Source organism: Oncorhynchus kisutch, linkage group LG26, assembly GCF_002021735.2.
Source record: "Oncorhynchus kisutch isolate 150728-3 linkage group LG26, Okis_V2, whole genome shotgun sequence".
Taxonomy (NCBI): domain Eukaryota; kingdom Metazoa; phylum Chordata; class Actinopteri; order Salmoniformes; family Salmonidae; genus Oncorhynchus; species Oncorhynchus kisutch.
In genome coordinates this window covers 35,918,358-35,936,594 of record NC_034199.2, presented here as the reverse complement: position 1 = coordinate 35,936,594, position 18,237 = coordinate 35,918,358, and the positions used below count along the sequence as shown (strand labels likewise).

At 40.9% G+C, this 18,237-nt stretch overlaps 2 protein-coding genes across 3 annotated transcripts in view; both read left to right on the top strand.

Annotated features, from left to right (window-relative positions):
- The window catches only part of LOC109870717 (CLIP-associating protein 1-like), a 121,605-nt gene extending 117,949 nt beyond the window's left edge, over positions 1 to 3,656 (top strand). Inside the window, exon 40 of the mRNA XM_031805554.1 lies at positions 539 to 3,656. Coding sequence (XP_031661414.1) covers positions 539 to 625 — 87 coding nt within the window. The 3' untranslated portion in view covers positions 626 to 3,656. The remainder of the gene's footprint in view (positions 1 to 538) is intronic.
- Positions 3,657 to 8,022: 4,366 nt separating this feature from the next.
- tfcp2l1 (transcription factor CP2-like 1) lies at positions 8,023 to 17,773 on the top strand. Of its 2 annotated transcripts, none has more exons than XM_020461980.2 (15): positions 8,023 to 8,201; positions 8,677 to 8,825; positions 9,806 to 9,879; positions 11,562 to 11,667; positions 11,907 to 12,013; positions 12,249 to 12,401; positions 12,513 to 12,623; positions 12,995 to 13,092; positions 13,372 to 13,426; positions 13,563 to 13,656; positions 13,977 to 14,067; positions 14,225 to 14,307; positions 14,497 to 14,639; positions 16,549 to 16,600; positions 16,721 to 17,773. In XM_020461980.2, the coding sequence occupies exons 1-15, from the start codon at positions 8,140 to 8,142 to the stop codon at positions 16,756 to 16,758; spliced, it is 1,416 nt and encodes a 471-aa protein (XP_020317569.1). In that variant the 5' UTR covers positions 8,023 to 8,139; the 3' UTR covers positions 16,759 to 17,773. The 2 variants fall into 2 exon arrangements, with proteins under 2 accessions (XP_020317569.1, XP_020317568.1); XM_020461979.2 differs by having other exon boundaries at positions 13,935 to 14,067.
- Positions 17,774 to 18,237: the final 464 nt, after the last annotated feature.

The window sequence follows — 18,237 nt, the reverse complement described above, 5'->3', positions numbered from 1 at the left end:
ACTATAACACACATTTCCCTTAGCAAGCTCTACTCTAATCAGGCCTGTCATTCCACTGGATGACCTAGCTAGCTCCGATTTAAAAACATTATCGCTAACATTAACTTACAAAATGATTACCCATTCATTAGTAGATGTCAACCTTGAAACAATGTTGTCCTCATTTTTGTGAGGAAATACGCAATTGGCACAATGAGCTAAATGTTACTAAGGTCACTCAGCCTGTCACGCTACGCCAGCCGTTCTCCCGTCCCCTCAGTACCGCCACAGCTTTCTGTCATCTGATTGGTCTAGACCAGGGTTGGGGTAAATTCCATTTTGAGTCCTGTGTCGCTGAGTTCTCAATACTGTAAGTCGCCCTGGTAAGAGTGTCTGCTAAAGTACTAAAATGTATTGTAGATGTTAATTCAGGAAGCAAACCCAACATCTTGATATTGACATTTCAGGTGACTTACTTTTACCAACCCTGGTCGGGACAACGGTGCCATTGTAACTTTTCTGTCATGATCACAACAATGCAAAACTGTTCTTCTTGCAGATGAAGCTGCTGAACTTGTACATCAAGAGGGCTCAGACAACCAACAGCAACAGCAGCAGTTCCTCGGATGTCTCTTCACACAGCTAGCTGTAGGAGCAGAGGGAGGGAAACACACATCCGTCTGCCTGTACTGTGCATATGAATTAGGGGGGAAAGGTTGCTTCCCAAATTGGCATCCTTTTCCCTATATAGTGCACTACTGTTGTGCTCTGGCCAGAAGTAGTGCACTATATAGGGATAGGGTGCCATTTGGGACAGATTCATAGTCGTGCCTCTTCCAGACCTCTCCATTCCTGATCTTTTCTTCTCTCCTTCACCCCACTGGACTCCTGGGTGATCTGCTCATCGCTCCAACCACCGCTTCACTTACTTTGCTCTTTTTTCCCCCCATGGAACTTGTACCTTCATTTGTCTCGTCCCGTCGTTGTCGACCCCCCCCCCCCCCCCCCCCCGCCCCCAGCTATTATGACGCATCACTAGCAATGTGTTGCAAGGTAAAGATCAGATATTCATTATGTTGAGCATTCAGAGTGTAGGGATGGAAACGTAACCAAGGGTTATGATATGGTCCAATAAGAATGGTATGTATGGTCCAATACTAAATAATACCCTGATATTGATTCAGCAAAAACAAAACATCCCTTCAAATGCAATTGTATGAGTAAACACAGCCTGAAACATCACAGTAGAATAGGCCCTTCACGTTTAACCAGGAAGTCCCATTGAGGTCGGAAGACCTGTCAAGGGGGACCACATGACAGTCGGTTTGTGATAAAGAATCATATGGCTGGCCCAGTGAGGATACAAAGCCCCTATAAACAGTTTAGGAACAATGAAAACCAAATATGTCAGCGAATGAAGTAGAATTAGTCGATTGAGGTATGACGTTATACAATCCTATAAAAAGTGAGTGAAGGAAACATTTTAATAAAAAAATGTTACGTATGTCTATCATTATAAAGACTAACTTAAGCCCAGGTAAGCTAACACTATTTTTTTATTGTTAGTATCCATTAGTTTGGGAGAAATTATAATGAAACATTATCAGAGGCCAACTTCCAGCTAATAGCTTGGCTATATCATGAGAAAAAATTGAAGTATTGTTTTTAAATAGATGGTGACCTTCATTTTTTCAACCAAAAATTGGCAATCTAAAATTGAAGCTGTTCAAAATAAGGAGAGCGGTAAAGATGCAACAGTGTCTGAAGTTAGCAAATCTGTCTTTCCAACTCACAATCAATTATTGTTGTGGTTAACTCCATTTCCATTGTCAAATAAAAACAAATATTAAGGGAAGAAAATGCACCATTACATTTCTTTACATTCCCTGAATCAATCAAGTGAAATTGAATGGATCACTTCCAACTCATAGAATTAGAATGAGTGTTCACAACCTACTCAATGTCCATGTTGCTAATGATGTCACACTGAATGAGTGTTCACAACCTACTCAATGTCCATGTTGCTAATGATGTCACACTGAATGAGTGTTCACAACCTACTCAATGTCCATGTTGCTAATGATGTCACACTGAATGAGTGTTCACAACCTACTCAATGTCCATGTTGCTAATGATGTCACACTGAATGAGTGTTCACAACCTACTCAATGTCCATGTTGCTAATGATGTCACACTGAATGAGTGGGCCATTATAAGTCATGACAACATACAAACTTGTCAGTGAAAACACTAAACAAATCCAAAGTGTCACGTTTATTTATTTCCTCCCTCTTCCCACCTATGTTGCCAGATTATAGCATTGATGCTGCTGTTTATAACGTATACCTGTCTGATAAGTAACAACCCTACACTTATTGATAATGCGAATATTACAGGCTCAGTTTTGGAAGGAGATCAGTGGATTCATTGAGACAGACTCCTAGTCCTGGATTAAAAACGATTCTCAATGGAGAATATCTATTAAAAGTATGTTTTAGTCCTAGTCTTAATATGCGTCCAGGAAACCGTCCCAACTAGGTTTATGTTCATTTTCCACAGTAATGTTTGGATCACTTCTCCTGTTGAAAAACAGGATAGATGTACATACAGAAGCTCTCAGCTCTTAAAAATGTGAAACCATTACTCCAGGAACTACAATAAACTGTCTTGCAAACCGATACAATAATATCCACCACGATGATGCAAATGTTAGTTGTTTATAATAATACAGTATTACACCCATCTTCTCATCACCTTCCTTTCACGCAACTACAGCTTTTGCAATAAAGAAAATACCATGATGAGCAAATTTAAGTATTTTGTACATAACTCTTGATCAATCACCACTTCGCAACTTTCGTGTAATGAAATAAAAAGGTTGGCTCTCTCACTTTTTTTGCACGCTAGCGAATTAACTTGCATGTTTTTGGGCAGCACATCCACTTGGTGCTGCCTTTAATCGATGGGTCCTGTTTTCGCTGTTGAAGTGCACTTGTAACCGCATCAGTTTGGTCAGCCTTTACAACAACAGGTAGCCACCTGGCAGGAATACACTCACAGAACTACGAAGACTCTGTCTGCCCTAGACAACTGTGTACACTGTACAGGACCTAACCGTCTCAAGATGCCAAGCAGACATATACAGTACTGGGTCTCCTTTAGTACAGTACTACATATTTGGGCATGTGACTTTATAAAGGTACACTGTGTGTGCGTGCCTTGTTACCATAGTAAAGTGTGTGGCATCTATTTCCATCTGTTGAACATTTTAAAAAATGACACTAATTGTTTGCTTTGTTTGTTTTTAAATGGGGCCATCATCCTTTTGTAAGTATGTTAATTTTATTTGATTGTGTGTTAGAGAGAAGCCAATTGTTTTGTTAAAGACAGAAAGTACTGTATTGGCTGATCTGGCTGAAGATCTGGATCATTATCTGCTGGTGATGATGGTCCCTAAGAGAAGCTAATCCTAGCAATCTGTTCCCTTTGCATGTTATTGTGTTTGTTTCTATTGTTTTGTCATTTAAGATTCATATCTGTATTTATGATAGTTTTATTTTAGTTGTAGTTTTTCATGACAACTTGTACAGAAGGGTTTCGTTAACATCCACCTGTGATAAATGATTTGCCTCAATGTACATTGGTTTGCTTTAGAAATAAACGAACATTCAAGTTGATTCACTTTGTTTATGTAAGTTTGTATTTGTATATTTAGGTGATTGAATTTAGCATTTGTATGCAGTTCGATTGCTCAGTCTCCCATTCATTTTTAAACAAATTTGAGTGCTGAGTTGTGCATTAGTTCTTCTGTCTAAACATTAACCCAACTGAGACTTTGATATGCTCTTTTGATACGAAGAGAGTTCCCTTGGCTGCCAAGGAAGCTGAAGCATAGGCTGCTACAGTAGGTTGAGCCAGGGACAAATAGCCCATTGAATAACCTTTTTAGAGTGTGTGGCCTCCACGTGCCGGTATGACCTCCCTACAACGCCTGGGCATGCTCCTGATGAGGTGGCGGATGGTCTCCTGAAGGATCTCCTCCCAGACCTGGACTAAAGCATCCGCCAACTCCTGGACAGTCTGTGGTGCAACATGGCGTTGGTGGATGGAGCGAGACATGATGTCCCAGATGTGCTCAATTGGATTCAGGTCTGGGGAACGGGCAGGCCAGTCCATAGCATCAATGCCTTCCTCTTGCAGAAACTGCTGGCACACTCCAGCCACATGAGGTCTAGCATTGTCTTGCATTAGGAGGAACCCAGGGCCAACCGCACCAGCATATGGTCTCACAAGGGGTCTGAGGATCTCATCTCGGTACCTAATGGCAGTCAGGCTACCTCTGGTGAGCACATGGAGGGCTGTGCGGCACCCCAAAGAAATGCCACCCCACACCATGACTTACCCACCGCCAAACCAGTCATGCTGGAGGATGTTGCAGGCAGCAGAACGTTCTCCACGGCGTCTCCAGACTCTGTCACGTGCTGTGTGAACCTGCTTTAATCTTTGAAGAGCACAGGCGCCAGTGGCGAATTTGCCAATCTTGGTGTTCTCTGGCAAATGTCAAACGTCCTGCACGGTGTTGGGCTGTAAGCACAACCCCCACCTGTGGACATCGGGCTGTTTCTGACCGTTTGAGCAGACACATGCACATTTGTGGCCTGCTGGAGGTCATTTTGCAGGGCTCTGGAAGTGCTCCTCCTTGCACAAAGGCAGAGGTAGCGGTCCTGCTGCTGGGTTGTTGCCCTCCTACGGCCTCCTCCACGTCTCCTGATGTACTGGCCTGTCTCCTGGTAGCGCCTCCATGCTCTGGACACTACACTGACAGACACAGCAAACCTTCTTGCCACAGCTCGCATTGATGTGTCATCCTGGATGAGCTGCACTACCTGAGCCACTTGTGTGGGTTGTAGACTCCGTCTCATGCTACCACGAGAGTGAAAGTACCGCCAGCATTCAAAAGTGACCAAAACATCAGCCAGGAAGCATAGCAACTGAGAAGTGGTCTGTGGTCCCCACCTGTAGAACCACTCCTTTATTGGGGGTGTCTTGCTAATTGCCTATAATTTCCACCTGTTTTCTATTCCATTTGCACAACAGCATGTGAAATGTATTGTCAATCAGTGTTGCTTCCTAAGTGGACAGTTTGATTGTGTTGTTACATTGTGTTGTTTAAGTGTTCCCTTTATTTTTTGAGCAGTGTATATAATACCAGTCAAAAGTTTGGACACACCTACTCATTCAAGGATATTTCTTTATTTTTACTGTTTTCTACATTATAGAATAATAGCGAAGACATTACAAATATGAAATAACACAAATGGAATCATGTAGTAACCAAATAAGTTGTTGAACCAAAATATATTTTATATTTGAGATTCTTCAACGTAGCCACCCTTTGCCTTGATGACAGCTTTGCACACTCTTGGCATTCTCTCAACTAGCTTCATGAGGTAGTCACAGGGAATGCATTTAAATTAACAGGTGTGTTTTGTTCAAAGTGAATTCTTTCCTTATTGCGTTTGAGCCAGTCAATTGTGTTGTGACAAGGTAGGGGTGGTATACAGAAGATAGCAAGAAAAGGCCAAATAAGCAAAGAGAAACGACAGTCCATTACTTTAAGACCTGAAGGTCAGTCAATACGGAAAATGTCAAGAACCTTCAAGTGCAGTCGCAAAAAACATCATGCACTACGATGAAACTGGCTCTCATGAGGACCACCACAGGAAAGGAAGACCCAGAGTTACCTCTGCTGCAAAGGATAAATTCATTAGAGTTAACTGAACCTCAGATTGCCGCCCAAATAAATGCTTCAAAAAGTTCAAGTAACAGACATCTCAACATCAACTGTTCAGAGGAGACTGCGGGAATCAGACCTACATGGTGGAATTGCTGTAAAGAAACCATTAGTAAAGGACACCAATAAGAGGAAGAGACTAGCTTGGGCCAAGAAACACGAGCAATGGCCATTGGACCGTGGAAATCTGTCCTTTGGTCTGATGAGTCCAAAATTGAGAATTGTGGTTCCAACCGCTGTGTCTTTGTGAGATGCAGAGTAGGTGACTGGATGATCTCTGCATGTGTGATTCCCACATGAAGCATGGAGGAGGAGGTGTGATGGTGTGGGGGTGCTTTGCTGGTGACACTGTCTGTGATTTTTTTCAAATTCAAGGCACACTTAACCAGCATGGCTACCACAGCATTCTGCAGTGATACGCCATCCCATCTGGTTTGCGCTTAGTGGGACTATCATTTGGTTTTCAACAGGACATTGACCCAAAACACACCTCCAGGCTGTGTAAGGGCTATTTGACCAAGGAGAGTGATGGAGTGCTGCATCAGATGACCTGGCCTCCACAATCACCCGACCTCAACCCAAATGAGATGGTTTGGGATGAGTTGGACCGGAGAGTGAAGGAAAAGCAGCCAACAAGTGCTCAGCATACAGTTGAAGTCGGAAGTTTACATACACCTTAGCCAAATAAATTTTAACTCAGTATTTCGCAATTCCTGACATTTAATCAGAGTAAAAATTCCCTGTCTTAGGTCAATCACCACTTCATTTTAAGAATGTGAAATGTCAGAATAATAGTAGAGAGAATGATTTATTTCAGCTTTTATTTCTTTCATCACATTCCCAGTGGGTCAGAAATTTACATGCACTCAATTAGTATTTGGTAGCATTGCCTTTAAATTGTTTCACTTGGGTCAAACGTTTCGCACAAGCTTCCCACAATAAGTTGGGTGAATTTTGGCCCATTCCTCCTGACAGAGCTGGTGTAACTGAGTCAGGTTTGTAGGCCTCCTTGCTTGCACACACTTTTTCAGTTCTGCCCACACATTTTCTATAGAATTGAGGTCAGGGCCTTGTGATGGCCACTCCAATACCTTGACTTTGTTGTCCTTAAGCCATTTTACCAGAACTTTGGAAGTGTGCTTGGGGTCATTGTCCATTTGGAAGACCCATTTGCGACCAAGCTTTAACTTCTGGACTGATGTCTTGAGATGTTGCTTCAATATATCCACCAAATATTCCTTCCTCATTAATTAATTATTCTGAGGTCTTGGCTGATTTCTTTTGATTTTCCCATGATGTCAAGCAAAGAGGCACTGAGTTTGAAGGTAGGCCTTGAAATACATCCACAGGTACACCTCCAATTGACTCAAATGATGTCAATTAGCCTAACAGAAACTTCTAAAGCCATGACACAATTTTCTGGAATTTTTCAAGCTGTTTAAATGCACAGTCAACTTAGTGTATGTAAACTTCTGACCCACTGGAATTGTGATACAGTGAATTATAAGTGAAATCTGTCTGTAAACAATTGTTGGAAAAATTACTTGTGTCATGCACAAAGTAGATGTCCTAACCGACTTGCCAAAACTATAGTTTGTTTTAATGACTCCGACCTTAAGTGTATGTAAACCTCCGACTTCAACTGTATGTGGGAACTCCTTCAAGACTGTTGCAAAAGCATTCCTTATGAAGCTGGTTGAGAGAATGCCATGAGTGTGCAAAGGGTAGCTACTTTGAAGGATATAAAATATATTTTGATTTGGTTACTTTATAGTTTTGATGTCTTCACTATTATTCTACAATGTAGGAAATAGTAAAAATAAAGAATAACCCTTGAATGAGTAATTGTGTCCAAACTTTTGATTGGTACTGTATGTATTTATTTTTTTACAAAAGAAAGCAAAAACAAAAAAAAGATATGTTAAAGCTAATCTAGCCAAGTAGCCATTAAAAAATACAAATCGGACTGTGCACTTATTCAAATTTTAGGCTACCTGTCCTGCACTATGGGACAGGGGAAGTGTTTCAGTGAGTGTATCCCAAATGGCACCCTATTTCCTACATAGTGCACTACTTTTGACCACAGCCCTATGGACTTATGGTCAAAAGTAGTGCACTATATTGGGAATAGGGTGCCATTTGGGAGGCAAACAGTAAGTCACAGTCCGCTTCTCAAAGGTCATGTAAGGTATTCTAATGAGTTGAAAGTGATGTCATACCCAGTATATAAGTCTGTAGCAGGGTGCTGGCCGGCAAACTTCTTTGAGAGCGCTATCAGACCTACCTGTGGAAGCAACACACCAGGGTGCCATTCCCAACTCCCATTCTCTGTTTCTGGGGATACTTTAGACGCTGCACTGGAAAACATGTTGTTTTGGCACAATCAGCCAGAGCCCTACCACCAGCATTCAACTGCAAGTTATATTCGGTAAGTGGACATCTCCAATTAGGAAACTTTAGTATGTTTTTAGAGAACTTTAATAATCAGAAAAGTTACATTCAGTGGAGAAAAAAATGTATGAAGCCTTTAAGAAAACAATTTAACATTTAAATGGGATTGAAAGCAGCAAAATGTTTCATACATTTTAATTAGCCCACAACTTCACCAATATTGCACTTGAGTGTTGTAGTAGCTTAGGCCAAGATCTTGCAAAATTGCTACTCTACATTTAAATCTGAGGTGCATTGGAATAAAGTACAAAATATATGGCTAAATAATGTTGTGCAATGTGATTATGCATCATATAAGTTTATTAAAACATTTTACCTACCTACACCATAGTCAAGAGGTACTGATAAGATTAAATCTGGCTGACCATTGAGAAGCCTCTTACTTATTTAGACTTCGATAATTAATGATCAACCGCACATTTTCCTCCTCCTCTCTCGCTGCTCTCGCTCAGAGATGCTTTGGCGCCTTTCCTGAAACACGAGGAGGAACGGCACGCAACAGAAAATGGCGCCAAATGGTCTCCTTTCCAATATGTTCTCTGTGCAGCCACCTCGCCCGCTGTAAAACAGCAAGAAGAAACTCTGACTTATCTAAACCAAGGTAGCTAGCTATTCTTTCTTTATTACTAAAGTTCTAGGTTGTTGGATGGAATAGAACTCATGGCATGTAATTGAGTGTAGGCCCACTCAGAAGAACATTCTCCCTCTTATCAGCACTGATACAATATGGAAAAAACATCCCTCCAGTAAACAGAACAACTGCATCACACACATGCTGCACGCTCATCTTTAGGCAAAGGAAGTTCATGTAATGGTCATATTCACTCTTTTTTCTTTACATTTACTACCCACACAAGATGAATGACACTTACATTTTAGTAAATCTTGTTCAGCTTATTTACATAGAGACACACAATTCCCCTTTAAATAGTCCCACATCAGGAATCTTGGATCTCTAGATATTCCACTTCAGTTTATGAAAGCTCCCCCAAGGTATATAGTTGATTTTCATATTCATCTTATCTTGAACTGCATTTTCCCTCATTGTTCTCATCTTCTTGTTCTCTCTTGTGGTCTAATTTACGATCATCAATTGGATTTTTGTATTATGAATATATTGCATATAAGACGGGCCATTTACCGAAAGTTACTAGGTAGGTTGCACATTTCGGTGAATGAAATTGGAAACTATTGGTAATCCAGCCCAAAATTATACAACCCCCACATTATTTTTTAAAAAAAATTTAAGTTAGTCTACTATGTAGGTCTACCTGCCTTTAAAATATGTTTATATGATATGACTATTGCACAGAAGTACTTGCTTGATATGATGGAAATTGTAATAGTAAATAGTAAGTAAAGATTTTTACTTGACAATTGGTGGGCTCAACCATAATCTGGTTGAAAACTTCTAGGGGGCACTGCAAAGGGTCTATGGGGGTAAACCCTGAGTGTAAAATGATTTTTAAAGAAAAGGTGCTTATTGAATGCATTTCTATTCTTATGCTGCCCCTTTTTCTGACTAATTGATTTCACATTTTTCAATTTTAATCAGGTTTGTCTTAATGTTTTAAAATGTAGGTCAGTCCTACGAAATCCGTATGCTTAACAGAAAACTAGTGGAGTATACAGATATAAGCAGCAAATATGTTAAGGTAGGTTAAAGGTATTGTGTATGTATTTTTAACTTTCATGTGACCTCTTCTCTGACCTTTTTTTCTTCATCTGTTTGTATGTATCCTCCATTTCCTGAAACTGTCAACACACAGGTGACTCCTCAACCCTCTTCTTTCCACTTCGGGGGTTGGGCGGGTGCCATCTTTGAAGACTTGGTACTATCACCCATCTTCTCCCCTTCTGAACTTATACACCACCACACACTCAGCTCAGTTCAGCTTACCCTTCAACACATCACATCACATACCTTCAAGTTGTCTTATTTGCTCTTTTTGCACAAGTTCATCTTACGTACAATTCTGCTTTCGTCTATAGACTTTACTACTGGGAGTTATTCATAACGCTTTGACATCTTTTTACTTTGTTGAAATGGATTTCTTGTTTTTCTTTTTCAAATACGAAATGTGCATCAAGAACGTTGATCAATATAGCAAGGGAATTATTACAATCCCATGTTTGTTGTAAAGGAAACCGTGTTTAACTTGATTTAATTATTTAAAAAAGAACAAGTGGTATATTGAAGATGCCACTGGTTTATGAATAACACCCATTAGTACAACTCAAGTTGTCACTATGTGCACATTTTGTTGCAGGTTGTTATAATATGTTGGATCTATGTTTGTTTTTAAGTGATTTGAATTATGGGAGTCGACTTTGATATACCTTTATGTCTTTCACCAGTGAAATTCAATCAAATGACTTGGTTTAAAATTAAGGCAGATATCGGTATGCATTTTCCATGAAGGGAAAAATGAAGTCATTTTAATTGAATTTAGCCATGTCCCAATACACATATCCATCCACTTGAAAGTTCTGTGTCGTCAGGCTGTCAGGAATGGACGGTCATATTTCGGTCGTGTTCAATGAAGCAGTCTAACGACACTAGAATGGAACAGGTGGCACTTGTACAAACAGATGACGTGTTGTGTCTGTCTATGTCCTTGTGCTCTGCGCAGTCACGCATGAGCCTCTCAGTGTAATAGGCTGAAATGAATGGAAACGTTGTTTTTACAGGTTGTTAATTTTACGATTTGATTTATGTTCTTAGTAGGTTTTAAATGTGCAATTAACTTAATACTAATGCAACAGTGAGGAGGAACATTAATTTATGTCCCTTCGTTTGCGTGGAAACAATAATTAAGTATGCACAGGCAGTTGTCTAGTCTGTCGTTACCCATCCCGACCAGGGCTTTAATAATGAAAATCTTTATGTATGTGCTTTGTCCTCAAACGGTGACACTTCAAACAACTTCTACTGATTCCTCACTAAATGTCTTAATAGCACAGGAAGAACTCATGGATATTTTATCTCATAGCTTCTGTCAACAAATAGTTTTGTTATGATGGCAGATTATTGCACAACCATCAGACATAATTGAATCCTATAACCCCAGCATTATCTACCTTTCTATGCTTTTAGTCAATGAGAATCTGTGGCTGTTATTTGAAGTGTTATTCATATGAGCCGAAGCCAAAGGTGATGCAATCCATATGGATCTCCACTCATTAATGCTGTCTGAATAAATGATCTGTAAATGGTTCTTCTGGGAGATTGTGCGTAGCTTTTCGCACTTTGCCGAACGACACGATCGGCCACGTGCGAGGCTGCCTTGCCTAGTCACTGTGCTTCGTACTAATGCTTTGTCCTGCTTGTCCACAGAGCATTGTGCGTGTGGTGTTTCATGACCGGCGCCTGCAGTACACAGAACATCAGCAGCTGGAGGGTTGGAGATGGAACAGGCCTGGGGACAGAATCCTGGATGTAGGTAAGGCTGGTTGCCTGCAGACCAGAGAACTTCTTAAGTAAAGCCCAACCACAGTATATTTGATCACTGACCTATGATATGATCTACATTGCCTTTGGTCTAATACTGAAGTGTAATTACTATGCAATTATTAGGTATTTACCGTTTTGACTAATCCTTTCTAAGTATCTACCTGGTAAAAAGGCATAAGAATTTATTCTGACCTGCTGTGACTTACTGGCTTGATTGACTGTGTCCAGATACCCCCCTCTCTGTGGGTGTCGTCGAGCCTCGTGCTCACCCACTGCAGCTCAACACTATAGAGTTCCTCTGGGATCCCGTCAAGAACGCATCCGTCTTCATCCAGGTAACACGGTCAAATATCTAGTTATTTTCCCTGCTTTCTAGCTTACTTTGGTCCTGGAATTGGGGTGAAAGTAAAATCATTAGACATATAAAAGGTTTTAGGAAGTGAGTTTAAACAGTGACTTCCAACATCCCAGAGGGACTATTTTCCAATTCCACCCATCTCTTGCATTTGAAACTCTAATTACCATATAGAATGGCTCATGGATTGTGTATGTATGTTTGTTTGTGTTCAGGTCAACTGCATTAGCACTGAGTTCACCCCTAGGAAGCATGGTGGGGAGAAGGGAGTTCCCTTCCGTATCCAGATAGACACCTTCACTCAGAACGAACATGGAGAGTACCTGGAACATATGCACTCCTCCAGCTGTCAGGTCAAGGTCTTCAAGGTAAAGGGGCTCTTGGGTGGGTGTGTGTGTGTGTGTGCATTTCTGGTTGTGAGAGCTATTAGTCCATTTAATTTCTTTGTGTACTTAATTTTTTCTTCTATTTTCTTTAAGCCAAAAGGAGCTGATCGTAAACTGAAGACTGATAGGGAAAAGATTGATAAAAAGTCCCATCAAGACAGGGAGAAATACCAATCCTCTCATGAAACCACCATGCTTACCGAGGTGAGGGACCCTAACACTGTGGCTTGTCACTTGACAAGCTATTCTGTCATAATATGTTAATATGTTGCTTAAGTCCACTCACGTTGATTGACTCCGTAGTCACTCTAACCAGCCCTTGATGCAGTTGTCTGTTAATGATTGTGACAGTTAGGGCAACAGTCCGTCAGTGCCTTTTCTTTTGACGTCAAACCAACATGCTGGAAAAAACAGTGATTGGTTTCTACTAACCTGGTTTTAGGTTTCTAGGATTTCCCACTTAAGTCCCACATCAGTCTACAATCACAATGTCCTAGTAAAACAGTAACCAGATGTACCTTTCTCTTCGCCATGGACATCTTATTAAAGTTCATTTCCTCTCTCTTTTGTTTCAGTGTTCCCCCTGGCCTGATGCCCCAAATCTCGGTAGCACTAACAACACTCCTTCCCCAGTCTACCACAGCTCCCCCACCTCATGTAGCTTTACTGATGGGTAAGACACCTCTCTTATCTGGATGAATTGAACTGTTTCATTGACTTAAATTGTTGATCATGAGGTAAATATAGGATTTATCTGTCTTTGTGCATCTATGGCAGTTCAGTTGCACACCCACGCATGTAGGACAAGAGGTTAGCCAAATTGGATCCTCCATTATCTACAGTGCAATCCCATTGGATCTGCCTATTTGCACTAGTCTTATCAGGACAAGTCATTACTTAATGACCCAACTCTTGTCATCTTCCCCATGTGTGTGACACTTTACTTTTATAGCAACAGCTCTCCAATCCAGCAGGGGGAGCTGATTCTGTCCGGCTGCTCTTCTGATGTAAGTAACGGGAGAAGTAGTATTAATGCCATTGCTCTCATCTCTTATTTTTTTAGGCAATTGTTTGGAGACAGTGGGCAGTCAGTGGGTGCTATAGCTACTCATTTCAAGGGCTCTTCTTCTTTTTGACATGTAGCACCTTGTGCCATCGTCCTCACCGCAGGACACGCAGCTGTGGCTTCAGCTTCACAGGTTCTCGCCTTACTGTAGGCTCTTCTCCAGGTTCTCAGGTAGTGTGTGTGTGGTTCAATTAACACAAGACTCAACCTTAAGACCTAGTTGTATGTTTCTGAACACTGTTGGCAGAGCATCCATTTCCTTGACAATGATATGCCCGTTTCTAAGACTATAAACCGTTCTTTGTAGCTTTTTGTTTTGATGCATGTAATTGATATCTGAAGGACATTTCCAGTGAAAATTAAATATAACCTTGTTGAAAGGCCTTAGCAGAGAATAATCCGGGACTTTTCTCTCTCTTTATGTCCTTGTTCCTCCAAAACGTCATCAGACCAGTTTGTAAGTGACTGTGGATCTTCTGTGAATGTTGTAGGTGCTGACCTGTTGAAGATGAGCAGAGAGGACCTGATCCAAATCTGTGGTCCGTCAGATGGCATCCGGCTGTTCAACACCATCAAAGGAAGGTGAGACTAAACTGCAGTGGCAGGAAGACTAATCCAATATACATTTTTTGGCAACACTTCACATGTTTAATTAGTACTTTACTCAAGTGTGTAACTTTTATCCCACATTTACCATGGTCAATTCTGGATGGGTGTTATTCGTCTTTACTCTGTACAGGTGTATACAGCCCCGCCTCACCATCTATGTGTGTCAACAACAAGCCAGGAATCAACCACAGACAAAGCCCGGGGGGGGAGAGGGTAGGTTACTGTACATCTCCAATTATTGTGGGTACTAGTTATCTGACACCAAAGGACCCTTTCCCGGACAAAGATAAGCCTAGTCCTGGACTAAGAACCTCCAGTGATTTTCCAGTATTTCCCATATCATGTTTTAGCTGATGATGATTTCTAACCCTCAGCTAATCGCCTTTCCTCCTATGTCTATAGTGTACCATGCTCTATATCTGGAGGACCTGACACTGGGGGACCTCTCAGAGAAGATAGCTCTCCTTTACAGTGTAACTCCCCAGCAGATCAGCCACATCTACAGACAAGGACCCACAGGGATACACATACTGGTCTCTGATGAGGTGAGAGAAGGCAGGGGTCAGAGTTCAGATGAAGGATATAGTGTATCTACAGATTACTCTTTGATTTTCAAGCATTTGGTTAGTAGTTATATTGTATGTATGCATATTTAATCATTAGTAACTGCAGATGAATTACTTGGCTTTACAAAGTAACCCTCTGACCTTCTCCTCCAATGCATTTTCAGAGGGAGACGAAGTTTTGAAAATAGACATTTGTTGAGTAGTTCTAGGGTTGGGGTCATGGGTAGTGTTTCTATCAGTGAGTGAGTAGTGGTAGTGCTAGTGGTTGGGGTCATGGGTAGTGTTTATCAGTGAGTAGTGCTAGTGGTAGGGGTTGGGGTCATGGGTAGTGTTTCTATCACTGAGTAGTGATAGTGGTAGGGTTTGGGGTCATGGGTAGTGTTTCTATCAGTGAGTAGTGGTAGGGTTTGGGGTCATGGGTAGTGTTTCTATCAGTGAGTAGTGATAGTGGTAGGGGTTGGGGTCGTGGGTAGTGTTTCTATCGGTGAGTAGGGATAGTGCTAGTGGTAGGGGTTGGGGTCGTGGGTAGTGTTTCTATCAGTGAGTAGTGATAGTGCTAGTAGTATGGGTTGGGGTCGTGGGTAGTGTTTCTATCGGTGATAGTGCTAGTAGTATGGGTTGGGGTTGTGGGTAGTGTTTCTATCAGTGAGTAGTGATAGTGCTAGTAGTATGGGTTGGGGTCGTGGGTAGTGTTTCTATCGGTGATAGTGCTAGTAGTATGGGTTGGGGTTGTGGGTAGTGTTTCTATCAGTGAGTAGTGATAGTGCTAGTGGTAGGGGTTGGGGTCGTGGGTAGTGTTTCTATCAGTGAGTAGTGATAGTGCTAGTGGTAGGGGTTGGGGTCGTGGGTAGTGTTTCTATCAGTGAGTAGTGATAGTGCTAGTAGTATGGGTTGGGGTCGTGGGTAGTGTTTCTATCGGTGATAGTGCTAGTAGTATGGGTTGGGGTTGTGGGTAGTGTTTCTATCAGTGAGTAGTGATAGTGCTAGTAGTATGGGTTGGGGTCGTGGGTAGTGTTTCTATCGGTGATAGTGCTAGTAGTATGGGTTGGGGTTGTGGGTAGTGTTTCTATCAGTGAGTAGTGATAGTGCTAGTGGTAGGGGTTGGGGTCGTGGGTAGTGTTTCTATCAGTGAGTAGTGATAGTGCTAGTGGTAGGGGTTGGGGTCGTGGGTAGTGTTTCTATCAGTGAGTAGTGATAGTGCTAGTAGTATGGGTTGGGGTCGTGGGTAGTGTTTCTATCGGTGATAGTGCTAGTAGTATGGGTTGGGGTTGTGGGTAGTGTTTCTATCAGTGAGTAGTGATAGTGCTAGTAGTATGGGTTGGGGTCGTGGGTAGTGTTTCTATCGGTGATAGTGCTAGTAGTATGGGTTGGGGTTGTGGGTAGTGTTTCTATCAGTGAGTAGTGATAGTGCTAGTAGTATGGGTTGGGGTTGTGGGTAGTGTTTCTATCAGTGAGTAGTGATAGTGCTAGTGGTAGGGGTTGGGGTCGTGGGTAGTGTTTCTATCAGTGAGTAGTGATAGTGCTAGTGGTAGGGGTTGTGGAGTTGTTAGGTTATCTGTATTTCCTCCAGAGGCCCTGTGTTGGTTGTTTGTGCCCTGGGCTGGCATGGGTCAGTCAGCTTGGGTCACTAATATCACTAATGGCCCTGTGTAAATGGCAACGGCATAGAAAATCAATCATTAATGACTGGTAGGAAACAGGGGAATGTAGACTTATGGATGCAGAGGAACTACAACAGAATCAACTGGCTCAGGCTGTTTATCCAGCGCTGTTTCCATGCACTTGATTATGATGTCTGGTTACTGATTGACTACCAGCATCAAACAAATAAATAGAAAGATGCCATTTAAATGTCAAATGAATATCTTCTTAATTTCTTCTTTCTCAGATGGTGCAGAACTTCACAGAGGAAACAAGCTTTGTTGTCAACACTCTGAAAGGTCATATTTCCCTCACTAACCTCTTAAATGCACAGAACCTCATGTAAATATGCCATTTGTATACTTATTTAATGTTTTAACAGAGCTAATAGTTGTCCTGTGTTAATCTTCTAATTGCAGATGAAAATAATGATGGCTACCATGTTGTGTTGAAGTGACTGGAGGACAGGTCTGGAGTGGATAGTTTAGATCCCTGTGTCTGGAACGTATAGGGCTTGTTGTGGAGTATTGAAACTTTGTAACATTAAATAGTGCAATTGTATATATTGTTCATAGCTTATTCTATATATCCTGTTCCTGTCCAGGCAATAACTCTGGAAATGGCCTTGAGACAGCTTTTTAGGTTACTTTTTGAAATGTATTTTTTATGAAGTTATTGGTTCATTTTGATGAGATGTGTAATTAGTTTATAAAGCATGGTTCATTACTCCTGCAAAATGGACATGTTTAAAAATAAAAGTAAAAAGTAAATATCATAAAAATCTATTTAAAATCACTCTTTAAGTTGTTGAAATGTATCATAAAGTGTTGTTCAAAGAAATCCTAAATATACTACATTATTGGCATTCCTTTGTTACGATCTATAGTTGTTGATTTGTTTGATGTTACATATTAGAAGGCAAACATTACTTTCTTCGGTATCAGTACATATTGTTTCATAAAGAGTGAGGACCAACTGTTTTCTAGGGGTCACATTCAAGTATTCATTCTGAAACTTACTTTGATTTCATCTTCAAATGATATCTTTCCTATCCACATGGTTTATGTTTATTCAATAGTGTTTAGCAATACTACAGTGTTTCAAAAGTGATGTAAAGTATTAACTCTGTTTGCTTCGGGCCACAATTGCTTTACCTATTTTAAACATTTGAATTAAAAGAATCTAGACAAATATTTCAACCCCCAGTACAGACAGATAAGGCAAATGAACAAATCATACAGCTGTAATAGCTAAGGATTCTATCCTGCTTCTGTTATTTATCTCCCATTTAATGTACCATTTTATGTACAGCATATCAGTTGTTCCACATACCTGTCCTGAAATTGAAATAGCTTGATATTGTCCAATATGTTAAGTATTACTGCTAATGCTTGAATTTTAATGAAAAAAACTTGACTGCCGTGACTGTGATGTGATTTCACTCAACATAAAGAATTTTGCACTGCTCTGTACTATTCTTCTGAGTTCAATTTATCATTCACTAACATTTGTTTACAGTATAAACAAGATCAGCTCAATGTATTTAATGAAGAATGTTAAGTTCCCCAACAAGAAAAACCTAAATTGTCACTCAAACTGAAAGAAGAACTAATGAAGAATCACTGACAACAACCAAACTAAACAGGTGTTTTCAGAGGGGTTCTGAAAGACACTCATGGGGTTGTCCACTAAAAGTTGACTAGTAACAACAACAACTGGGTCCTAAAAGACACCCACGATGAGTGCAAAAATTTGCCCAAGAGGCTAACAAAAGAAAATCCCACACCAAAGATAAAGATAAGAATCAAACCAAAAAGTGGAGCAAAAGGAAAACAGGGAAGATCAGATAAAGAATCGCACCTGGGCCAGCGCAGGTGAAACACCTTCCCACTAACGAGATGGCAACCAGCACAGGTGTAACACATACTGACTAATG